This window comes from Salvelinus sp. IW2-2015, linkage group LG35 (genome assembly GCF_002910315.2).
Source record: "Salvelinus sp. IW2-2015 linkage group LG35, ASM291031v2, whole genome shotgun sequence".
Taxonomy (NCBI): Eukaryota; Metazoa; Chordata; class Actinopteri; order Salmoniformes; family Salmonidae; genus Salvelinus; species Salvelinus sp. IW2-2015.
The window spans coordinates 21,119,145-21,144,534 of NC_036874.1; the positions used below are offsets into that span (position 1 = coordinate 21,119,145).

At 41.8% G+C, this 25,390-nt stretch overlaps 1 protein-coding gene across 1 annotated transcript; it reads right to left on the minus strand.

Moving 5' to 3' along the window:
• Positions 1 to 13,487: 13,487 nt before the first annotated feature.
• pou3f2b (POU class 3 homeobox 2b) lies at positions 13,488 to 16,971 on the minus strand. The gene has a single exon (XM_023980267.2). It carries the CDS (start codon positions 16,863 to 16,865, stop codon positions 15,735 to 15,737), a length of 1,131 nt encoding a protein of 376 aa, XP_023836035.2. The 5' UTR covers positions 16,866 to 16,971; the 3' UTR covers positions 13,488 to 15,734.
• Between the last annotated feature and the right edge of the window lie 8,419 nt (positions 16,972 to 25,390).

Consider the following 25,390-nt stretch of genomic DNA (forward strand, 5'->3'; position numbering starts at 1 on the left):
GTAATGATGATGCCAGGACCGGTGGTTAGTAGACCGAGCGCTGGAGAGGGAGTAGGCGTGACAGGATGGCAGCGTTTTATTAAATTGACCACACTGGTTGACTGACGGGCTTCCCAGACTGCCTCCATCTTTAAAATGTTCCTTTAGGTATGTATTATATTGTATCATAAAATGTAACAATTATTTCACCTATCTGCTGGACTAACACAGATTCAACCACAAAGACCAGGGAGGTTTTCCAATGCTGCGCTAAGGAGGGCACCATATTGTTAAAAGTCACCTTGTCCAAGAGAGATTTACACGGTTATCAAAACATCACGCCAGGGTAAGCCTACACGAAGCAAAGCCCTTATGTGCGTTTCTAAAATCCCCCATGGTAAAAATGAATGGTGGAAAAATTATAGGAACCATTTCTCTGTTTGACTGCTAGGTTTTATGGGTATTATTACTCATACTGTGGTACTCTATAGTGTGTAGGCCAGTGACACAAAATCACAGTTTACTCTATTTAAATTCAGGCTGTAACACAACAAAATGTGGAAAAGGTTGAGGGGTGTGAATACTTTCTGAAGGCACTGCATGTCTTTTGCCACAATGTAACAAGCTGTATATTTGGGTGCATGCAGCCTTCCCAAATGTAGGCAACTGGTAACTGTCAAAATAACGGAAACACTTGACTAAATGAAGGATATAAATAATATGTCATGGTGTGGGGTGCATTTTCCTGGCATGGTTCAGGTCCACTTGTAGTATCTATGTCAAGGCTCATTGAAGCTGTTCTGGCAGCTCGTGGTGGCCAAACACTCTAAGACACTATGTTGGTGTTTCCTTTATTTTGGCAGTTACCTGTATGTGCTTGTGATGAAATTTAATCCACAGTTATGTTTTAGAACTTATTGATCCTCTGTGGCTAAATTACTCTCTGGTGTATTTTGAACATTGAGAACGGGCTCCTGTGGTTGGCAAAAATATATACAGTACCAATCAAAAGTTTGGACACACCTACTCATTCAAGGGTTTTTCTTTATTTTCACTATTTTCTATATTGTAGAATAATAGTGAAGATATCAAAACTATGAAATAACACATGGAATCATGTAGTAACCAAAAAAGTGTTAAACAGATCAAAATATTTTATATTTGAGATTATTCAAAGTAGCCACCCTTTGCCTTGATGACAAGGTGGTGCAGTGAGTGGCGCCGCAGTCTAAGGCACTGTATCTCAGCGCAAGAGGCGTCACTGCAGTCCCTGGTTCGATTCCAGGCTGCATCACATCTGGCTGTGTTTGGGAGTCCCATAGGGCGGTGCATAATTGGCCCAGTGTAGGTCGTCATTGTAAACAAGAATTTGTTCTTAACTGGCTTGCCTAGTTAAAKAATTTTTATGACAGCTCTTGCACACAGCCTGATCCTTACACATGTGCACCTTGTGCCTAGGGACAATAAAAGGCCACAATAAAATGTGCAGTTTTGTCACACAACACAATATCTCAGATGTCTCAAGTTTTGAGAGAGTGTGCAATTGGCATGCTGACTGCAGGAATGTCCACCAGAGCTGATCCCAGAGAATCGAATGTTCATTTCTCTACCATAAGCTGCCTCCAACGTTGTTTTAGAGAATTTGGCAGTATGTCCAACCAGCCTCACAACTGCAGACCACGTATAACCACGCCAGCCCAGGACCTCAACATCCGGGTTCTTCACCTGCGGGATCATCTGAGACCAGCCACCCGGACAGCTAATGACACTGAGGAGTATTTCTGTCTGTAATAAAGCTCTTTTGTGAGGGAAAGACTCCTTTTGATTGGCTGGACTTGGCTCCCCACTCGGTGGGCCTATGACATAGATTAGGGCCAAATGAATCTATGWAATTTGACTGATTTCCTTATATGTCAAATCAAATTGTATTTGTCACAGACGCAGAATACAACAGGTGTAGACCTTACTGTGAAATGCTTACTCACAAGCCCTTGACCAACAATGCAGTTCAAGAAATACAGTTAAGAAAATATTTACTAAATAAACTAAAGTAAAAAAATGCATCAAAAAGTAACACAAGAAAATGACATAACAATAACGAGGCTATATACAGGGGGTACCGGTACTGAGTCAATGTGCGGGGGTACAGGTTAGTCGAGGTAATTTGTAAAGTGACTATGCGTAGATAATAACAGCGAGCAGCAGCAGCGTAAAAACAAAGGGGTGCTGGGGGGGGGGGGTAATTGATTAATTGTTCAGCAGTCTTATGGCTTGGGGGTTGAAGCTGTTAAGGAGCCTTTTGGACCTAGACTTGATGCTCAGGTACCGCTTGCCGTGAAGTAGCAAAGAGAACAGTCTATGACTTGGGTGACTGGAGTTGGGGCCTTCCTACAATTTTTGGGGYCTTCCTCTGACACTGCCTAGTATATAGGTCCTGGATGGCAGGAAGCTGGGCCCCCGTGATGTACTGCACTACCCTCTGTAGGCACTACCCTCTGTAGCGCCTTACGGTCAAATGCCGAGCAGTTGCCATACCAGGCGGTGATGCAACCAGTCAGGATGCTCTCGATGGTGCAGCTGTAGAACTTTTTGAGGATCTGGGGACCCATGCCAAATCTTTTCAGTCTCCTGAGGGGGGAAAAGTGTTCTTGTGACCTCTTCAAAACTGTCTTGGTGTGCTTGGACCATGATAGTTTGTTGGTGATGTTAACACCAAGGAACTTGAAACTCTCGACCCGCTCCACTACAGCCCTGTCGATGTTAATGGGGCCTGTTTGGCCCTCCTTTTCCTGTAGTCCACGATCAGCTCCTTAGTCTTGCTCACGTTGAGGGAGAGGTTGTTGCCCTGGCACCACACTGCCAGGTCTCTGACCTCCTCCCTATAGGCTGTCTCATTGTTGTCTGTGATCAGGCCTACCACTGTTGTGTCGTCAGCAAACTTAATGATGGTGTTGAAGTCCTGCTTGTCCATGCAGTCGTGGGTGGACAGGGAGTAAGCACTCACCCCTGAGGGATTAGCGTGGCAGATGTGTTGTTGCCTATCCTTACCACCTGGGGGCGGCTAGTCAGGAAGTCCAGGATCCAGTTGTAGAAGGAGGTGTTTAGTCTCAGGGTCCTTAGCTTAGTGATGAGCTTTGTGGGCACTATGGTGTTGAAACCTGAGCTGTAGTCGATGAACAGCATTCTCACATACAGTTGAAGTCGGAAGTTTACATGCACTTAGGTTGGAGTTATTAATAACCTTTTCTCAATACAGGGGGTGCTGTTTCCACTTTGGAAAATATCGTCTCCAAATTAAACTACCTCATACTCAATTCTTGCTYGTACAATATGCATATTATTATTACTATTGGATAGAAAACAATCTCTAGTTTCTAAAACCGTTTGAATTATGTCTGTGGGTGAACCAGAACTCTTTCTACAGCGAAAATCATGACAGGACATGCGAAGGTCAGAAAAATAGTCTCTGTTCTCAGATCAGTTTAAAGCTCTGTGTGTGCCCTATGGRTCGAAATGAACTGCACCCGCCTTCCCCTGGATGTCAGTAACCAATGAGAAGTGGAATGGTGTTTCTACGTATTTCTCAGAGCTTATAAAAGGGCAAGGAACGAAGTGCGCTATCTTTATCGACTTCCGCCATTACGCAACGCAAGACCTCAGGATAGCATTTTGAAACGCTCAGTTATCGGCCTTAGATATGTCTGTCTGTAATTTAATTCGATATAGGTGTTAGAAACATCATAACGAAGTTATTTGAAACCGATTTATATCAGTTATGCGAGTATATTGCTATTTTCGGAATTTTCGTAGTATTGCGTTTGAGGATTTGGACATGTGTGTGCCACGTAGCTAATGTTAGCTGCTAGTTCCGAAGTTGAAGTGGACGTTTTACAACAAAGCAACGATTATTTTGGACAAAAGGACACCTTGCCCAAGATTCTGATGGAAGCTCGTCCAAAAGAAGCTATTTATGATTTTATTCCGTATTTATGTGGAAAAATGTAAACGCATTTTTCGGCCATTATTGCGGCACTAGTCGGCTGTAACGCACACTGTATGTCTAGTAACGTTAATTTTAAAAATCTAAATCAGCGGTTGCATTAATAACCAATGCATCTTTCATTAGCTGTCCAACCTGTATTTTTTTAGTCAATCTAATCGATAAATAATCGTAAACTTAGGTGCCCTTCCAAGATGGCGCCGGCCAGAATGCATGCCATGTTTTGACTGATTACATAGCTAACCACGATTGTGATGCTAAATATGCACATTTTCGAACAAACTCTATATGCATTGTGTAATATGATGTTACAGGACTGTCATCTGAAGAATTCTGAGAAGGTTAGTGAAAAAATTAATATATTTTGGTGGTGATAACGTTATCGCGCTTTTTGCCTTGAATCAATGCTGGGGTGATGTTAGCTCATGTGGTATGCTAATATAACGATATATTGTGTTTTCGCTGTAAACACTTAGAAAATCTGAAATATTGTCTGGATTCACAAGATGTTGGGCTTTCATTTGCTGTACGCTGTGTATTTTTCAGAAATGTTTTAAGATGAGTAATTATGAATACACGTTGCTCTCTGTAGTTATTCTAGTCGCTTTGGGTGAGTTTTGTTGATAGTGGCTGCAATGGAAACTGTGATTTATACCTGAAAAATGCAAATTTTTCTAAAAAACATATGCTATACCATAAAATTGATCAGACTGTCATCTTATGAAGTTGTTCTTGGTTAGTGGCTATATATATCTTTATTTAGTCGAATTAGTGATACTACTGATGGAGTAAAAAAATGGTGGAGTAAAAAAAGTGTGTTTTGCTAACGTGGTTAGCTAATAGATTTACATATTGTGTCTTCCCTGAAAACATTTTAAAAATCAGAAATGATGGCTGGATTCACAAGATGTTGTCTTTCATTTGCTGTATGCTGTGTATTTTTCAAGAAATGTTTTAGGATGAGTATTTGGTAATTGACGTCGGTCTCTGTAATATTCCGGCTGCTTCCAACGCTATTTCAGATTGCAGCTGCAATGTAGAACTGTGATTTATACCTGAAATATGCAAATTCTTCTAAAAAACATATGCTATACCATAAATATGTTATCAGACTGTCATCTTATGAATTGTTTCTTGGTTAGTGGCTATATATATCTTTATTTAGTCGAAATTGTGATAGCTGCCCATGCAGGAAAAAAAATGGTGGAGAAAAAAAGTTGTGTCTTTTGCTATCGTGGTTAGCTAATATTTTAAAAATCAGAAATGATGGCTGGATCACAAGATGTTGATCTTTCATCTGGTGTCTTGGACTTGTGATTTAATGATATTTAGATGCTAGTATTTACTTGTGACGCTATGCTAGCTATGCTAGTCAGCTTTTTTACTGTGGGGGTGCTCCGGATCCGGATGAGTACCAAGTAAATTAAAACTCATTTTCAACCACACCACAAATTTCTTTAACAACCTATAGTTTTGGCAAGTCGGTTAGACATCTACTTTGTGCATGACACAAGTAGAAATAAGCTCAGGTTCAGCCAGAACCTCCAGTCTCACACACAGCTGGGCCCCGTTGCTTTACATATGTAAGCCCAGCAAGACTTCTGCTGGCATCTTCCACAGCACTCTCGCTCTCTCCTCCTTCTCTCTCTTTCTCTCTCTCTCTTATACTCAATCATACACTTTCTCTGTATATACAGTTGAAGTCGGACGTTTACATACACTTAGGTTGGAGTCATTAAAACTCGTTTTTCAACCACTCCACAAATTTCTTGTTAACAACCTATAGTTTTGGCAAGTCGGTTAGGACATCTACTTTTTGCATGACACAAGTCATTTGTCCAACAATTGTTTACAGACAATTATTTCACTTATGATTCACTGTATCACAATTCCAGTGGGTCAGAAGTTTACATACACTAAGTTGACTGTGCCTTTAAACAGCTTGAAAATTCCAGAAAATGATGTCATGGCTTTAGAAGCTTCTGATAAATTATGTTAATAGCCTGAGTCAATTGGAGGTGTACCTGTGGATGTATTTCAAGGCCTACCTTCAAACTCAGTGCCTCTTTGCTTGACATCATGGAAAATCAAAAGAAATCAGCCAATAAAATACATTGTAGACCTCCAAGTCTGCTTCATCATTGGAGCAATTTCCAAACGCCTGAAGGTACCACGTTCATCTTGACAAACAGTACGCAAGTATAAACACCATGGGACCACGCAGCGCATCATACTCCTCAGGAAGGAGACGCGTTCTGTCTTCTAGAGATAACGTACTTTGTGGTAAAAGTGCAAATCAATCCCAGAACAACAGCAAAGACCGTGAAGATGCTGGAGGAAACAGGCACAAAATATCTACATCCAGAGTAAAACGAGTCCTATATCGACATACCCTGAAAGCCGCTTAGCAAGGAATAGCCACTGCTCCAAAACCGCCATAAAAAAGCCAGACTACAGTTTGCAACTGCACATGGGGACAAAGATCATACTTTTTGGAGAAATGTTCTCTGGTCTGATGAACAAAAATAGAACTGTTTGGCCATAATGACCATCGTTATGTTGGAGGAAAAGGGGGCGGCTTGCAAGCCGAAGAACACCATCCAAACCGTGAAGCATGGGGTGGCAGCATCATGTTGTGGGGTGCTTTGCTGCAGGAGGGACTGTGAACTTCACAAAATAGATGGCATCATGAGGGAGGAAAAGTAGGTGGATATTATTGAAGCAACAGCTCAAGACATCAGTCAGGAAGTTAAAGCTTGGTTGCAAATGGGTCTTCCAAATGGACAATGACCCCAAGCATACTTCCAAATTGAGGCAAAATGGCTTAAGACAACAACGTCAAGGTATTGGAGTGGCCATCACAAAGCCCTGACCTCAATCCTATAGAAACTGTGGGTAGAACTGAAAAAGCGTGTGCGAGCAAGAGGAGGCCTACAAACCTGACTCAGTTACACCAGCTCTGTCTGGAGGAATGGGCCAAAATTCACCCAACTTATTGTGGGAAGCTTGTGGAAGGCTACCCGAAACGATTGACCCAAGTTAAACAATTTAAAGGCAATGCTACCAAGTACTAATTGAGTGTATGTAAACTTCTGACCCACTGGGAATGTGATGAAATAAATAAAAGCTGAAATAAATCATTCTCTCTCCTATTATTCTGACATTTCACATTCTTAAAATAAAGTGGTGATCCTAACTGACCAAAGACAGGAAATTTTTACTTGGATTAAATGTCAGGAATTGTGAAAAACTGAGTTTAAATGTATTTGGCTAAGGTGGATGTAAACTTCCGACTTCAACTGTAGGTGTTCCTTTTGTCCAGGTGGGAAAGGACAGGGTGGAGTGCGATTGAAATTGCGTCACCTGTGGATCTTTTGGGGCGGTATGCGAATTGGAGTGGGTCTAGGGTTTCGGCATGATGGTGTTCATTTGAGCCATAACCAGCCTTTTAAAGCACTTTATGGCTACCGACGTGAGTGATACGAGGTGGTAATCGTTTAGGCAGGTTACCTTCACTTTCTTGGGCCCAGGGACTATGCTGGCTTGTGGATCGTCGCCGAAGGAACCAGACTGTAGATCGTCGCCGGGGACTCCGGACCTCTGGACTGCAGACCGTCGCTGGAGACTCTGGACTGCAGACCGTCGCTGGAGACTCTGGACTGCAGACCGCCGCTGGAGACTCTGGACTGCAGACCGATCACGAGGACAAAGGACCACCTTCGCATGGCAAGGCGGGGAGCTGCGCACAGAAGCACTGGGCTGTGAAGGGGCACTGGAGACACAGTACGTATGGCCGGCGCAGGATATACTGGGCCATGGAGGCGCACTGGAGGTCTGGGGTGTAGAGCTGGCACAACGCGTCCTGGACAAAGGACCACCTTCGCATGGCAAGTGCGGGGAGCTGGCACAGGACACACTGGGCTGTGAAGGCGCACCGGAGATACAACGCGTAGAGCCGGCACAGGATAGCCTGTTCCGAGGAGGCGCACTGGAGACCAGGTGCGCTGAGCCGGCACCACCCGTCCTGGACAGATGCCCGCTTTAGCCCGACACCGACAACGCACCGGGCTGTGGAGGCGCATTGGAGACACGGTGTGTAGATCCGGAAAACGTGGCACCTGAACGGTGACCAACTCCACACGGTGAGTACAGGGGGTAGGTTCTGGTTTGAAACCTGGCTCCGCCAACCACCCCTCAGATTTTTTGGGGGGCTGCCTCTTCGGCTTCCTTCGTGGTCGCGAACCCCAGTGTCGTCGTTGTTCCTACCTCGCTGCCTCCGTCTGCTCCCATGGAAGGCGATCCCTTCCGGCCTGGATCTCCTCCCACGTCCAGGATCCCTTACCATCCAAGATATCCTCTCATGTCCAGGATGTCTGCCCCTCCTGGCCACGCTGCTTGGTCCGTTTGTGGTGGGATCTTCTGTCACGTTCGTTTAGAGATGGATTGGACCAAGGTGCAGCGTGGTAGGCGTACATCATCAATTTATTAAATGAACACCAAAAACAAGAAAGAATAAACGACACGTAAAGTTTTGTAGCACTATAACACAGCAACTAACCAAAAACAAGATCCCACAAACTAAAGGTGGAAAAAGGCTGCCTAAGTATGATCCCCAATCAGAGACAACGATAGACAGCTGCCTCTGATTGGGAACCATACCCAGCCAACAAAGAAATAGATAAACTAGAATGCCCACCCAAATCACACCCTGACCTAACCAAGTAGAGAAATAAAAAGGCTCTCTAAGGTCAGGGCGTGACAAGAGGTTGAAAATGTAAGTGAAGACACTTGCCAGTAGGTCCGCGCATGCTTTGAGTACACTTCCTTGTAATCCGTCTGGCCCCACAGTTTTGTGAATGTTGACCTGTTTAAAGGTCTTGCTCACATCGGTAATGGAGAGCGTGATCACACAGTCGTCTGAAGCAGATGGTGCTCTCATGCATGCTTCAGTGTTGCTTGCCTCGAAGCAAGCATAAAAGGCATTTAGCTCGTCTGGTAGGCTCGCGTCACATTGAAGCTCRCGACTGGGTTTCCCTTTATATGAACTGTAACTCAGTAAAATCTATTAAACTGTTGCTTGTTTTGTTAATATTTTTGTTTAGTATATGTTTGTGTGTATGTATATGTGTGTGTGTGTGTATATATATATAATATCCTATTGCTAAATATGAAAATACATCTGCTCAGTGTTACTTTTCAGATGCTATTCTATTTATGGTGGCAGTGGTAAGTAATCACATACAATTTAAAGTGCGTTTAACTTACGGCCTAGATTCAATCAGATCAAGCACTAACCAGCAATAGCCAACACCCACATAGCTGATGTTTTGGAGGTGTCTGAGATACAACCGCGCTGGAGCTGTCAATTTGGTGAGCAGTTGCTCTTGATAATTTCCACGAAGCCACACCTGTCCCACTAGCGTTAGAATTTCAGAACCGGAAAGTGTTAGGCTACATAGAAATAATGACGCTCAAATTTTAAAATCGTCAAACAAAATAAGAATTCCTATCAGCCTAATCGATGTATATTACTCCTCTCTCATTCCAGTGTTTGAACTTGTAAACAAGGCTGCATGGGATTTGGGATTTCTCTCGCTTTAGGTATAATGCCAGGAGCCTCTTGTGAATTTGACAGCTCTAATGCAGTTCCGCCGCCAAACAAAACCTCTATGCGGATGTCAGCTAAAGCAGGTATGATTAAATAGAGCCCTAAGATTGCTTGATTTGATTATTATTATGAGGCCTATAATACATTATAAATCGGCCTACGCTACATAATGAATGTTAAGTAGCCTACTGAACAGGATCCCACCACGAAAGACCAGCTATGTTAGCCTGATGAGAAGGTGCCTTAAATTGTTGAGTTTGTTAATTGACCAATGATTGGAAATTATGAAAGCATGTCTTAAGAATGAAATGAGCAGTAGGCAAGCTGTAAACCCATGTCCCTATCAATTTAAGAGGTTCTGAGAAAGAATGTGTTCCATGTGTCGGCCTAGGCTACACTAAACTGGCCCGCCTTTTAGGCTATTATTCAGCCAAGGACTCGCTAGATGGCACCAGAGGATTGACGTTGCGCAACGTGAGCTGCGTGTAGCGGATAAGCACCAAGCAGAACCGTGCACTGCGCGAGCCTAATGGGAAATTTCAAGCAAACTAAATAAAGAGGAAGGTGTAATTAACATGTCGCAGTATTAATTGCATCTGCAAGTGAACGAATGAAGTAAATCTAGTTATTTATATATATATATATATAATTAGGCGTTGCTTCTGTAAGGGTCGAGATAGATCAGAGGCCGGTGCATTTTATGCAAATCATTGAAATGGCATTGTGGGCTCCTGCACACTTTCCTTTGGAATATTTGGTTTTATTCAAATATAACATGTTACTGGTATATGCAAAGATGCTCAGTAAAGGCGCAGTAAACAAACCAAGGCTATGTAAACAAATAATAACAATTAAAATGAATGACACTCTGGAATAACAGTAAATGTTCATAGGCCTAAAAATTTGTCACGTAGGCTAGGAAATGCAATTTCCACAAGTTCCCAAAAAGAAAGCCCACTGTGGAAGAAGGCATGTAAGACCAAGCTCTGCAGTTCTCATATTGACATTTCTTCTTTCGTAGGGAGTCTTTGAGGTAGCCTGCAGCCAAGTCCATCCAAATGTATCAATCAGGTGTTAATGGTGGATTGGCACTAAGGAGTCATCTAACCATAAAGGTACTAGGCTATACAGCATCGCCGTACAGGGATACTGACTGAGCGCATTTCGTAATGAAGGCCTTGCTTAAAAGGAAAGCTATGCTTCTTCGCCTTAAATAAAAGCTCTTTGCTGTTGAACGCATATATTTGCTTTACCATGTCATTACAGTTAGTAGCCTAGGCCTACCTATCAATATCAAGACTATTGAAATTCCATTAGATCCGGTCACATTAACACTTTCAAACCATCGATAATATGCCTTCCACCCTTTCACATCAGAACGTTATTGAACTTGTGAAGCATCGAGTGTTTGTGCCGGTAGAAAGGCTGATAAGTATGATTGGCTCAGATTATCATCATATGATCGCGTGTGAACAAAATGGAAAAAAATAAGGGACCTCCACGTCTATTCAATGTTTCTAAATGATGCAATACAATATGGCATTTTGCGTTGAATTATTGGGCTCCCGAGTAGTGGTCTAAGACATTGCATCTCAGTGTAAGAGGCGTCACTGCAGTACCTGGTTCGAATCCAGGCTGCATTACATCCGGCCGTGATTGGGAGTCCCGTTGCGCGGCGCATAATTGGCCCAGCGTCGTCCGGGTTTGGCCGGGGTAGGCCGTCATTGTAAATAAGAATTTGTTCTTATTAAACGACTTGCCTAGTTAAATWAAGGGTTTTWAAAAAATGTGGGATTATATTATCCCCCAAAATGTTTCATCCGGTTAAGATAAACATGATGTTGTGATGTAACGTAAGTATTACGATCATACCAGATGCATCGTTATTTACTTTTTCCCAAACAAGCACGTGGAGTAGTTCGTTGTTCGACCATTTGTGTCGAAAGAGAAGTAACGCCCCACTGGGCATACTGGTTGAATAAACGTTGTTTCCACATCATTTCAATGAAATTACGTAGAATCGACGTTGAATTGACGACTGTGCTCAGTGGTGCTGCTCTCTGATCAGCTTTCAAATATTACCTTAGCACTATAATTAATCTACAATACTGACGATGGATCAGCTCCTATAGATATTACCAGCTTTGGCTGCAAATATTGAAGCGACTTATTCTAAATGCTTAGGCCTACCCTATAATAATGCACTAAATCAAGATTCGGGGCATCATTCCGCAGAAGTACAGACAATAGCCTAGAATTAGCCAAATATAATTCAATTGAATGAACATCAAATTGATTTCAATGTGATTTAAATATAGGCCTACGTAGCCTATAACGTAGCCTATATTTTTGCTGTCATCTCGGTTTTCATTTGAAGCACGCATCGTTTTATTATTCGTTTGTAACAAACGCAAAGACATAAGCAACATAGGCGAGCCTATTTGTAGTCGACTGCGTTCTGAACTTATCCGCAGTCACAGACAGACGGATGAACCTCTTGATGAAGTGTTAAGCGGAGATCTTCTGTGTATAAAGTGACGCGGGACGGCAAAAAAAAAAAAGCATCTAACGACTCCCTTAGATGTTCTACGAGTGGTCTGAGGCCGTCAATAAATAACGAGCGTTAGTTGGTGCAACTTTAGTAACGATGGTTTTGGGAAACAGCTCGGCTACTATACATCATAAGATAATTCTAAAGAGGATCTTAACGCTACGAAAGCTCGGAGAGCCATGCCCTTGTCTGGATAGTGACCACAGAGTTAGATAAAGGACTCTCAAATCTTGATTCTATTTAGTTACTTCTAGGCTACTGTCTGTACTTTTTGCCTCAGTATATTTCATGATATCTAACAACGTGCGGAATGATTTGCCAAATCTTTTTTACGTTCATTATTATAGGGTAGGCCTAAGCATTTAAAATAAGCCGTCCCTATATGAGCTGCTCCATCATCAGTTGTGGAATAAAAGCTTGTTTTAGCATGTACAGCGCCAATGAGGACTTTCCCCATTTTGAAGTAGTCAACGTAATTCCATCCTGGTCATCAGGAGGAATAAGCCAATTAATTATAGTCATGAGCAAACATTGGCAGTAAATCACCAACCTTGGCTTCATACCTGTTCAAACAACACACTACAGATGGCAGTATGCACCCTTTCCGTTTGTTTGCCAACTCATAAAAGTAGTAGAAGAAGAAAATGGACTACTTCAAAATGGAGGAGTCCTCAATGGGCTGCCAATAGCGCTGCCCATGCGCTCACAGACGCCATAATAAGGACCGATACAATGATGCCATGTCTATCTAGGTCTATGGTTGTGATCGATAGAGGGCAGTTGTAGGCCCTATTCTTTTGAACCCATGTTCGAATGGACTCATTGACCCTAATCTATACGTCCACAGAGCTCAATGGTGTTGTGGTCCATTTGACCTGTGGAATGTAGGCCTACATTTAGCGTACAAAAGACCACACGCTGTTGAGAGTGCAGAAACGAAATAGGCCTATAGCCTATATTTTCCTTCTAGCCGAGGCTCGCCACCCATTTGCTCATATTAAATATTTTTGTCTAGTCAGTAAATATGAACGAATGCACAGAAATGGCATAGCTGTCGTGAAACGGTAACTTGCATTAATCAGGTCTTAGCATTTGGTTGGCATAATACAATGCGCCATGGCCATGAACTGAGAAACATTTCCATCTTGTTATTGTTCTAAATTTCAACATGGTATTAACCAATTCGATGCCTCTCTTCTGGCAAAACCCAAAATGAACCAAATTCGTCATTATGACGTGATGACCACGAAAAGACCTTTGATGAGAATACAATAAAAAAAAAGATGGTGGGAAATACCCAGAAAGACCATGTTCCATGCAGCTTTAAATAAAAATACATTAGATCTCGACATTGAAAAAAGCTTTTTAATATCAACCCCATTATTTAAAAATGTGCAAGTCTTTGTTCATGTGATATCAAGTGATGAAATATTTCCTAAACATATTTCTATCACCATCTGCGTGTTTAACCCCCAGGTTTATCCAGATCAATTAAAAGTGAATGTGACAAACGCGGGAAAATAAATAAATAAACAAAAACAAAACATCGAATTTGTACATCCCACAGTTTGATTATCAGAGAATTGTATGATTGGTCGATTAATTCAAGCTACAGAAGAAATACGATCAATACCATTAACTTTTTTCTTAAAAAACAAAAGTAAATGAAAAGAACACAAGTCCCTGGATATAATTTGCATAAAATGAAACAAAGCTACGGAGAACAAGCCATATGGTTATCAGAAAACATGTATATACACGTAGCATTGACGGTATAGGCTATGGAAATCCCGCTGAAATAAAAAATACTATCTCTCCCCCTTTATGACTAGCCTATATTCCATAAGCMTTTTCGATGSCATTTATATATCTATTGTACTTTGTCATCTATAAAAGTCATTATAGAATAAATTACAATCTCAATAACAAAATTATAAAATTAAAGTATTTGATCATTATTCCCATATCGCAATGATACCAAAACAAAAGAAAGATGGCAAGGATAAAATAAAATCCTCACCTATGATAAATAATAAAATAATAATAATATATTATTCTTATTATTATTTTCATGATATGTGATGTCAGGTGACTTGTTTTTGACAAAAGGTCTAAGTTGTTTTTAAAAGTTGATATAAAATGTAGAACACTTAAATATCTATTTCCTTTTGTAAAGGAATTATACATCTTTTAAATAAAATATATTTCAGCGAGCATATCGCCTTCTTTTGCCAATCTGTGGGCTGATTCATTATTTAGTTGCCAATCAATTAGACCATAATTACTTAAAGCATATATTTGATTCAAAAATATAATGTCAGGTGGACATTATTGAAAGCCAATGACAGGACAACATGTGAAGTCAATTCTGCCAATCCAATTGAATTCACATCAATGAAAATCCCTCTGAATTTAACATAAAATGCGTCTCAAACACATGACACTGCAAACAACAAGCATAATTTCAGCTACAAATAACTTTAAATAAAAATACAAAGTAGGCTATTGAAACCTAAAATTGTGTCAAAACCATTTGGAATAAAAAAATAGACAGCTAAAACCTGTTTTTGTTTTGAAAACACCGAAAGAAAAAAAGTGCCCCAGTGAGAAGGAACTAAGCCGTGACTGTTTAGTTATACAATATTTACAAAATTGATCACAATGTTCTGTGAAACTTGGTGATATATCTTGCTCTAGAAAAGTGCCAGGTTTCCATCGCCACGTAGCCCTTCCGTGACCTGACTGCTAGCTGCTGGCCGCGTGGCGTGGAGCGGAGCTCAGTGGTTGGCAGCCTTTTGTGTTTGATCCACACGTGCTGATATCATTGAGAGAACGAGGATGATGTGTTCTTGTGTGCGTCCAAACGAAATACTAAAACCATACGACTTATGTGGTATCAATTATTCAAGGAGCTCCTTCGAACTGCTCTTGACAACAATAATAATAATAGGGCTAAAACAGGTAACAGGCAAAATAATAACGCTTTCGCCCATAATAATTTGCCTAAACGCCTCAAAGCAATGTTGAATGTCAAAACTAACTGGAAAAAGATGACTGACGGAYGATCAACCCTCACACATTGCTCAGCCGATGCTCAACCSCCAGCTGCTTSTCTGGGACAGAGAAATGGCGTTTAGGCTATGTTTTGTCGAATGCAGCTCTCATTACTTTTCTTGTCGGACCGACACGTCCAGAACAAAACAATGATGATTACGCAGCGCCATGTGTYGAATACACTAGAAAAGGCGAGAATGTAAACCATTTTAGATAAGATTCCCGAGGCTAGTTTTTAACGATAATTTCATTTACGCCAAATATTTTTCACAATAGGGCTACACCTTGAAACTGCGTTGAGTCACAGTGCTAGGCATATCCTCRAACATGTGTTCGCTTAGCTCCTGAAGAAAACAATTTCCACTCCATCGCTAATGATATTCGGGTTTTGAATGGTATTCAATGCAGATATTGTGTAAGTAGCCTACTCATGCCATAGGCTAGGCTATTATACATAAAACACCCACTATCGCTCATAGTCCAGTGAATTATATATAATTTTCAAGACAAATAAAGAARGTCTAATAGTGGTCCGTTATTGTTCATTGAACCGGTGTTTGGACTCCATGATGTGGCGGTGTGTCCCCATACACATCCTCGGTTCCAGGAAGCGGTCCACCGGGAGGAGTCATCCGTTTCTCTTTCTGTCTCCTGTTACAAAACCAAACCCTCACCACCTCTTTCTCCAGCTGTAGACCGTCCGCCAGGGAAGTAATTTCCGCCGCTGCGGGTTTAGGACACTTCAAGAAATGGGTCTCCAACGCCCCTTTTACGCTTACCTCGATAGAGGTCCGTTTTTTCCTTTTCCTCCCTTGTGCAGCGATTTTGTCCAAGCTGGTCGGGCTGCCCGAGGTGGAATCCGCTTCTTCCAACCACTTGTTCAACAAAGGCTTGAGTTTACACATGTTTTTGAAGCTGAGCTGCAGGGCCTCGAACCTGCAAATAGTGGTTTGGGAAAACACATTTCCATACAGCGTTCCCAAGGCGAGTCCGACGTCAGCTTGAGTGAAGCCCAGCTTGATCCTCCGCTGCTTAAACTGCTTGGCGAACTGCTCCAAGTCGTCGGAGGTCGGCGTATCCTCGTCCGAATGGTCGTGGTGACTCTGTTGCTGGTGCTGGGACGCCTGGTGGCCGTGGTCGCTGAGATGCGGGCTGTGGTGGTCTTCGTGTGCATCTCTTAGGTTGTGGTGGTGCATTCCCTGTCCGCTGCCTGGGATCAGGCCGTTGACGCCGAATCCGGGCTGTGAATAAATAAGGCTCTGGCCATTGGATGTTGCCATGCTGGGTATGTGGGCTGCGGTAGTTCTCCACGCTCGGGCGTCGTGGTGGTTCCCATGTGACTGGTGCACCAGGTGGGGCGGTCGCGGCTGGTGCTGGTGCTGCAGGTTATTGGAACTGTGCATCTCGTCTCTGGTGCCCTGCACSGCGGGTTTGATGTCCTGCTCGCCGAGCGGACTGGTTGACCACGGAGCTCCCTCTCCGTGCGACAGTGCCGTTATCCACTGGTGCGCGTGGCTGAGCGGGTGACTGTTGCTCTGCAATGAGTAGTCACTCTGCAACAGGGTCTGCGCGTCCCTGTACGCCGATGCTTGCTGCATGCTCCCGGGCTCCGAGTGCACAATGGATGCGCTGGAGGTGAGGATATTGTAATGATTAGACGCTGTGGTCGCCATGACTCTCGGAGCCGGACTGATCGCTCTTATTAAAGGAACCTTGCATTTGACAGTTACTGTTTTGCCACAGGCGTCTCCCAGGCACTCTGCCAAGTGGACACAGCGGCGCGCACCTGCACTCCGCCTCGTCCCGCTGTTCATTGGACAGAAATGGATGATGGACGTGGTTGCTACTGGCAACAGCCCACTCATTGGACGTTAAAGAGTCTCAACAAACACTACCTCTTTCTAGAGAACTGCGAGTTCTGCTGCGACACCTCTGAAACGTGAGAGACCGAGTGCGGCATGGAAAACGGAGAGAGGGGATAGGCACTGGCCGAGATTTCAAATGGAACTGTAAGGAATTTACTCAAATTAATACGATACTGTTTTAAACCAATATATGAATATCATGATTGCAGATCATTCGAGTGACGCAGGCTTCAAATGCTTTTGTGAAATGTCCAGTTGAGTACGGTTATAGATCTTCTTCTATTTATTTGGAGTAAATTTGGAGTAAATAAGTTTGTATTTATTGTATTTACATTTACTTTTTCAGACATGAAATGTTATTAATACTTATCATAATTGTGTGGGCATTTTCATATTTTGGTCGTTCAGTGTTTGTGGCGAAAACTTTTTTTTCTTCAAGGATAAAGTTTTGTTTGAGGTAGTAGGCCTATAGTTGCAGTTACATGTGTTATGTATTTATTGTGTTACTAGGCTTATACTATGAGATAGGATATGGATTCCTTGACATTGAATAGCCGAATGAGAGTAACTGWGACTTATTGCGAGGATCMGTGCTGGTTGCATTGTGGAAATGATTGTAGTGCTTAATTATTTTTTATGGGCAAAAATGCAGGGAATGAAAACACGTTTTACTGTGAACCTGTATAGATACATGCTTTGTGCCACTGAGAGTACTTTGCGTGTGCATGTGTTACGTGATCTGTTTGTATACAATTTCGGTGATGTAATGCCATGTCCATCTSCATTACATGTGCTCTACAATACTGGGATGTATTGTATGACTATACAAATATAAGGCTAATAAGTACAATAAACATTTAACAGAATCAAACTAGTCTTGGACATATGAAGGTGTAAACCTTCAAATAAAAACTTTCAGTAATAGGTTACTTATGACTCAAATTGTTTACATCAGAAGCTAGACATAGATASCAGTCTTGTATTAAAAAACACAATTTGTGATAATAGACGGTTTAATAGTTGGAGTATGCATTTAAAACCGGAATGCATAATGTCCAACTATGGGCACGCTGTTCATTGGCTATGATGTCATTGTTGTTTTGGACTCCTTTTGTGTGTGTGTGTGTTATTGTGTGTGTGTGTGTGTGTGTTTGTGTGTGTGAAACGCTTCCACCTCAGACCTATGAAAATCAGGTCTGAAATGGTACGAGTTTTCAGATATTCGTTTGGGCACTATTTTATTTGGTTTAGGTTTAGTAGAAAAATTSGTTGATGTAATTTGTAAATACCAAGTTGAACATCTTTGGATTATGGAGAACTACACGAATATAAAACGTCTCTACAATAAAACAAAAAGTTGGACCACCACAACAATGTCAAACAATGCCGGTAAGAGATTATAAAAGTTGTGCGTGACAAGGCAGATASATGAAAGGCCTATGGAACAGAATTTTTTTTTTGCGACAACATTTCAAATATTTGAATAAGCATTGCATCTGCTTAGGTGTTTTCAGCTGTAGGCCTAACTAACTAACTCTAGCCAAAGTTTGCAAACCATGATTAAATTGCGCCTACTCAACAAACGTTCCACAGTGGCTAAGAAGTGAACGTAACGCGTTAAGCACAGTGCTGAATTTGGTTATATAGGMAAGACTAGTRTTGTGTTGCCTAAGTATACTTTTCAAATCGAACCCATTAAAAGTATGATCTTTGGACAATTAGCTTTCAATATTCTACTTAATTGATTCAAATATAGGGAAAATAAGTAGTAAATACATGATATAATAGTACAAGGAAATCAATATTTTATGTCTGAAGTAGGCCTATATACATATTGTCTATACAGGGTTGGSGAGGATCTGATTACAAAAAACTAACTGTAATCAGTTATGTTAACAGCAAAAATATTGTAATCAGATTACAGACACTTTAAAAAAAGATATTACTTATTGTTTTTTTTAATGTAGAAGGGATGTTTGAGAAAAAATACTTTATGACACGTCTGTTTTCCCATGACATTCAAGTTTAAATTTGTTCCACCTGAGCGAGCTCTGACCACAAGYCAGAGACTACTATGACACACCAAATGCTTTCGATGGGAAAGGGAAAGTAACTGAAAGTAATCAGATTGTTACTGAGTTTGGGTAATCCAAAAGTTATATTACTGATTACAATTTGGGACAGGTAACTGTAATGGATTACATTTAGAAAGTAACCTACCCAACCCTGTGTCTATAGGCCTAGTCATAGCCTACGTTTATGATTTGAGAGTGTAGGTCTATAGGCTAGTAGGCCAAATARTCTACAACAGGGCTCTCCAAACCTGTTCCTGGAGAGCTACCGTCCTGTAGGTTTTCAATCCAACTCCAGATATAAATAACCTGATTCAGTTTATCAACCAGCTAATTACTAGTCAGTAATAAAAAAAGTACTTTTTTTCTCTCACTTAGGCCAATATAAGGCTAAMWTTTTTCTTAGAGTGAGAGTCGACTGGCTGATGTTTAGTCAGTGAAGCATCAAGGACAGAAGTGCATACAAGCGGCTTAGTGAGATCATGCCTCGATCCGTGGGGTGGTGCGCAGGTGTCAAACCCGCCACAGCTGCCGTCCTCTCTCTCCTCCTCTCTGTGCGGCTCAGGGATAGGATAGGACATTGTCCAAAGAGAGACATTCTTGTCGAACCACTGCTGGTTGCCATAGAGAGGAGTAAATGAAACAACAGAGCTCACGTCACAGCTACTTTCGCCCCCTCTTCTTGAATATCTAAAGGCCTATTTAAAGGGGCCCTCTGGTGGGACAAAGGCCGGAGGGAGAAAAGGAGGGAGTGGGTGTTATTGGGAACGTTGAAGGAGAAGGGATGAGAGGGAGGGAGTGAGATGGAGAGAGGAGTGAGAGAGTTTCTGTGCGTGCCTGATAGAGTAGTTATGATAGGCYTACAAACGACATAAGGGGTTMAAACTGKCCCCACTTCTCCATTCTCAAACTTTTGTGCATCATTCAAGCAAATTTTCCGTCACAAATATTAGGCCAAACTACCCGCTTGAGTCTTCATTAATAGTAGCCAAACCTATCAGTCTAGTGCGCAGACCAAATACAATAGCCCTCTGAAATATCCCCAGTAAATATGTTAATATTTTGGAGCATGGAATTGACCACCAAAACAAATAGGCCTACAACGTGTTCAACCATAAGTATGGAAAAACAGTATGAATATTTTTTKGGGGGGGAAACTAAAATAGAATGAAATCTAATATGAATTCAATCGAATATTTAAAAAAAATCTAACGATCAAAAGGTAGCCTATRAAAGCTCAACAAACCGCCAATGCACATAATAAAGGCATATAGACATATTAAAATAGGTACCATTATTGGATAATCGAAACAATCTTTCATTTAGCGTGGAACAGTTTACTGGTAATCAATTGTCTGATTAGTTCAATACACAAAAAAAGGTTCTGGATAGAACCAAAAAGGGTTATTTATATCGCTTGCTTCATATATGGCACACCTGAAGGTTCTAGATTCTAAGGTTCTTCTTCACTGAACCAAACTTGGTTCCATATAGAACCCTTGGACTCCATATAGGGTTATATATGGAACCAATTTTGGTTCTATATAGAACCTTAAGGGATGCCATATATGAAGCAAGCATAGAACCCTTTTCGGTTTTATCCAGAACCTTTTTCCCCCCTAAGAGTGTAGATTAACAATCCGGGTTGACTGAATGGCATTATCCACAGATTTGTGCATCCATCCATTATACCAATAGTTTGACCTGAGTATTCTCTTGACATGTCACAGCAAATAATAGACTGTGCATATCACACAGTGCAAATATGAAAGGATTAAAGTCCAAGCACAAAAGTTCCAAGGCATGGTTCACTAATTAATTTGTTGTATATCATCATTGTGGCGTAACACTGAAACCATCCAAATCAAAWGAACATTTGTGGTAATTAGAGCTGTAATTCAAGGAATTACCACATCGCCACACAGGCTTAAATAGTCGTGTTGGGAGAAATGCAAAGCACATTATTTTAATGGTGTAATATGCAAACTATGGGTCGTTCAATTACATGGCTTAACAACGCATAAATGATGCGAGTCTTGTTATTTGGACTGCGGGGTCCGTGGTAATTCATTCGGAGGGGGCAGTGTGCTTTCCCATACAGTAGAATCTATTCCTGTGCTCCAAGAGCTGCTGCCAAACATTTAAGGGAATAAAAATTAACGATGGAGAATCTGAGCGTTAAATTAACAGTAATTATATGACCCGCATGCTGTAAAGTTTCAATTTTTAACGGTCTAATTAGGTAACTGTCTCCCCATACATCAACTCGTATCCCTCTGCGAATTTTTCACAAGAACTCGTTTGTGTTCAAATGCTGTGGGGGGAAAATAATTACAATTCATAAATTGTTCATGTAATGAAAAATCGAATGATGAGTTAGTTAAAGATTTTTTTAAATCTTCAATTGTTCCATACACACTCCATTGGTTCACGTTTAGAGAGTAGGCCTATTAACGTACACAGCCGCTCTTTAAACCAGGAAGAGCCATAATCTCTCTTGATCTAGCCTACTATCTCACTCTTTCAGAAAGCAATCTTACAAATGGTCATCCGGGGGGGAAAAAAACGTATTGGTAGGTATTCTTTTTTTTTTTTGTCACTGGAAAACCCTCATTTATAGTGAGTAGGATGACGACAGACCTGTAGGCCTCATAGACCAATCCCTCACTTTGCATTATGTAGACGTGATGTTACCATATTAACATTCAGGACATGCCTGTGACCACTTCCGGTCCCCTCCTCCAATTGTACCGAACCGGAGGAAATATTATGCTTATAATTCTCATGCCATAGGTTAGAAATAAACAGAAAGGATTTAGACTAGACACAGTCATCATTTAACACGGAGGCCTTCCAGGTAGTCTGATATGTAAAACCACGGAAACATGTCCTTGAAAACCGTAGCTATATCCAGACCAATATCACACGGCATTGGACAATTGCTACCTTTCAGTGGTCAGGTTATGTCACCATATAGAGATGAATTAACTGCATATACCTACTAGCTTTTTTTGCAAGGTAATTACATACCGGTACATTATTCAACTAGTAGTATAGGCTACTTGTGTAAGGATTGGTGTGTATTAAGTTGACCCATCCCCCCCCCCCCTACAGCTCTTACATATAGTCCATGCTGTAATTGGTGTACGTATCAAAGGAAGTTGGATTGACAGGTTGCGTGAGAATTAATAGTGTGGGTGTGTGTGCGCGCATACGAGTGWGAGAGGGAGAGAATGAAAGACAGAAAGAAAGGAGTGACGAAAAGAGAAAGAGCGGTAGAGTAGGGAGAGGGAGAGCATGGAGAGTATTAATTGTGTGTATTGTGAAGGGTTTGGCAAAGTATGGCTCTGGAGGTGCTGGGGAGCGAGCCCTCCACATGTCGGTGTGATCAGAGCCAAGCTCTCAGGCTCCTGTATTCCAATGCAATTAGGCCCCTCAAAGGCCTGCTTAAAGCTGCACCCCTCAGCAAGCAGAGCCCCAGTGGTTCTCGTCTATTGTGGTGGGATGTGTATTCCGTCCCTCTTTAAACCTGGATGAGACCACCCCGGTGAAGAGAAAAAGGGAGGATTGCCCAATGTGTACTTCTCTGGAAGTCCACTGATGAGCTGATCTGTAGACTAACTACCCCCGACAATAAGATGGGTTGGTCCTAGAGCTGTGGATGTCGTTCTCGGTTAGTGCCATTGKCGATTTTGTTCATTTGACATTTTGAAACGGAGGTATTTTTAGCATTGGTTGTAAAAAAAAWWAAAAWAWATKTTAGTAGGTATTGTTAGTTGGTAAAYTGTTAGATCGCAGCCTAGTARTTCAGAAGCTGTAGTTTCCTCCTACCATGACAGTCAAATAAGTCAACAAGTGGTGTATAGGCCTACCTTCTCCTCCTCCACATTGGCAGCGGTATTACAACTATCTCAAACAGCATGCTGTTCTGAAACAAAGCGCGCCACGCTTCCAGTGAGATCTCTTGGCCCTATTTCATCATGTCTCATTCCCCAGAAAGCATTTAACGCCGATTTACAACCTAAACACTTCTTCCCGAAAACACACACACACACACAAATAACTGGCACATAAACACCTGCGTCGCTCCTCAAAAGCATCAACAGATTAGGGAGGTAATCCACACAACCACGTCTTTGATTCTAGGGTTGGCAGACAGTAATGCCAAGCATAATGCCCTGTATTATTTCATACCCTCCCAGCACGCCAACCTGGCACAAAGCATTTCCTTTTCAATTTTTTTGTTGTCGGATGCGCTTTTGAAGAATTCTCCACACACATCTGGTATGATTCTCTCTTCCCTGTCAATGCATTATTACCCTGTTAGGTGATCCTATCAAAACGAAAAGGGAGAGATGGAATCAGAGGTTGTCCCTATAGTTAATAGGGTGTCTAAACTAGAGGGTGAGGAGCCTCCCTTCTGTTCCCTCCCTTCTTTCTCTGCATAGAAACGTGTGTGTGAGAYAGAGTGTGTCCGTGTATCCATGTGTGTGTGTCTGTATGTGTGAGAGAGTGAGGGTATATCTTTGTAAATTGTGTGTGTGCGTGTGTGYGAGATCTCGCGGTCCCATCGCTCATGTGCGGCTCGATTAGCCCCACGTGCCTCGTTCGTCAGACGTGGAGTCAGAGCAGATGGTTGGTGATGCTGCGTTACCATGCGGCTGCGCTATGTAACGCTATTCTAATTGAAACATCAATATAGCCGTGTCAATACGGTAGAGGTACTTCACAGCAGTACCATGGTAAACTGGGAGAAAGATCTTATGTTCACGAACCACATCTTGGGAAATCAACTTTTGGATCATATTTTTGTTTTGTTTTGATAAATGTTTTGATACTCTTGTTAAAATCAAACGGGCTAGGCCTACCTTCATGTTACTGTTATCAAGTGTGTAGATGGTTGTCTTAGACCTCACCTTAATAAAACGATGTATCTCACTCCTCTGTGCCCAATGTGTGATTGTATTGTCTTATATGAGTACCTATAAAACCGTGTCCCTGCATTACAAGCGTAAATTTGGTCCCTGAAAACATTGAGGACTTGAGCCAACCAATTATTTGTTTCTTTGTCAGTGTGAATWTTTTATGAATTGATAAAAGGTTGAGAGCGCTCAAATTGCTATTATCTGGATTATCACGTGGTTATTTGAGATCAGTGGAGGACAGGGAGAAATTAGACAGCTGAAATGTAATTTGTTGTTTGTCCAACCCAATGAGGAATGACACAGTCAGTTAATGAGAATGTTATTCATTTCCCGAGCTGAATTCACACTTCCATGAAGTAAAAACACAAATATAACTTTCATAAATCTTTACAACTTTGGCAGYAAGAGTCAAAATAGGAGGTGGTTATTGAGAATTGTGCAGAATTATTTATTTTCTAAACAAAAACGTTTTTATGTAAGAGCGTGAGAATGTATTTTACCCACGAACCTCATCCTCCTCTTTAAGGCTATGTAGAAGATGTATCTCTCTTGCTCTCACATTTAGGCAAATGTAAACACACAGATCCCATAGTTTTCTAAACAGTCTCTGTTGGACCAGGGCTGAGAGATGCTGTTTCAACTGTGCCCCTTGCCCTCACTGGCCGGTGCCCCTGCTCTGCCCCTGCCCATGGTCTGCCCTGCGTGCCGGTGCTCTGCTGGTTCGGAGAAGATCCGTAAGGTGCATCTCTCCAACATCCACGGCGACATCACTCAATAGCTGTGTCCTTTTCTGAGGTGGTGAGGACCTGGTGACTCCGCCCACACTGTCACGGAGTTTATGCATCATCCCAGGAGGCTCCACCCCCACCACTGGTCCTGCCCCCAGGAAGTTCTGCAGAGCAATGTCTGCCCATCTTAACTGGAAGAGACAAACAAAACAGCAAACTCAAACATGATGGCAGAAATAACACACACAAAACACAATGAGCTATATTGTGGATAATTAACCCAGCCCATGCAGACAACTACAAATAGACAGAAGACAGCGCACACACAAGAAATACTGTATTATCTCTGGTAGTCAGTCACCTGTGGAGACTGATTCCCTGTAATGGACTTATAGAGAAACCAGTTGGTCTTCACTTTATCCCTGAGAGTGTTCCACATGAGCTTTAGGTGGGAGTGGAGGTCTGCTCCGTCGGTGTCATCCAGATCCAGAACATTGAAGGACTGCACCGGATGATAAACCAGTTCGGAATTCTAAAAGAGAAAAAAATAGACACATCCCAAACATGAGACATGGTGGTAAATGAATGAAAGAAATTCAGAATCCAGG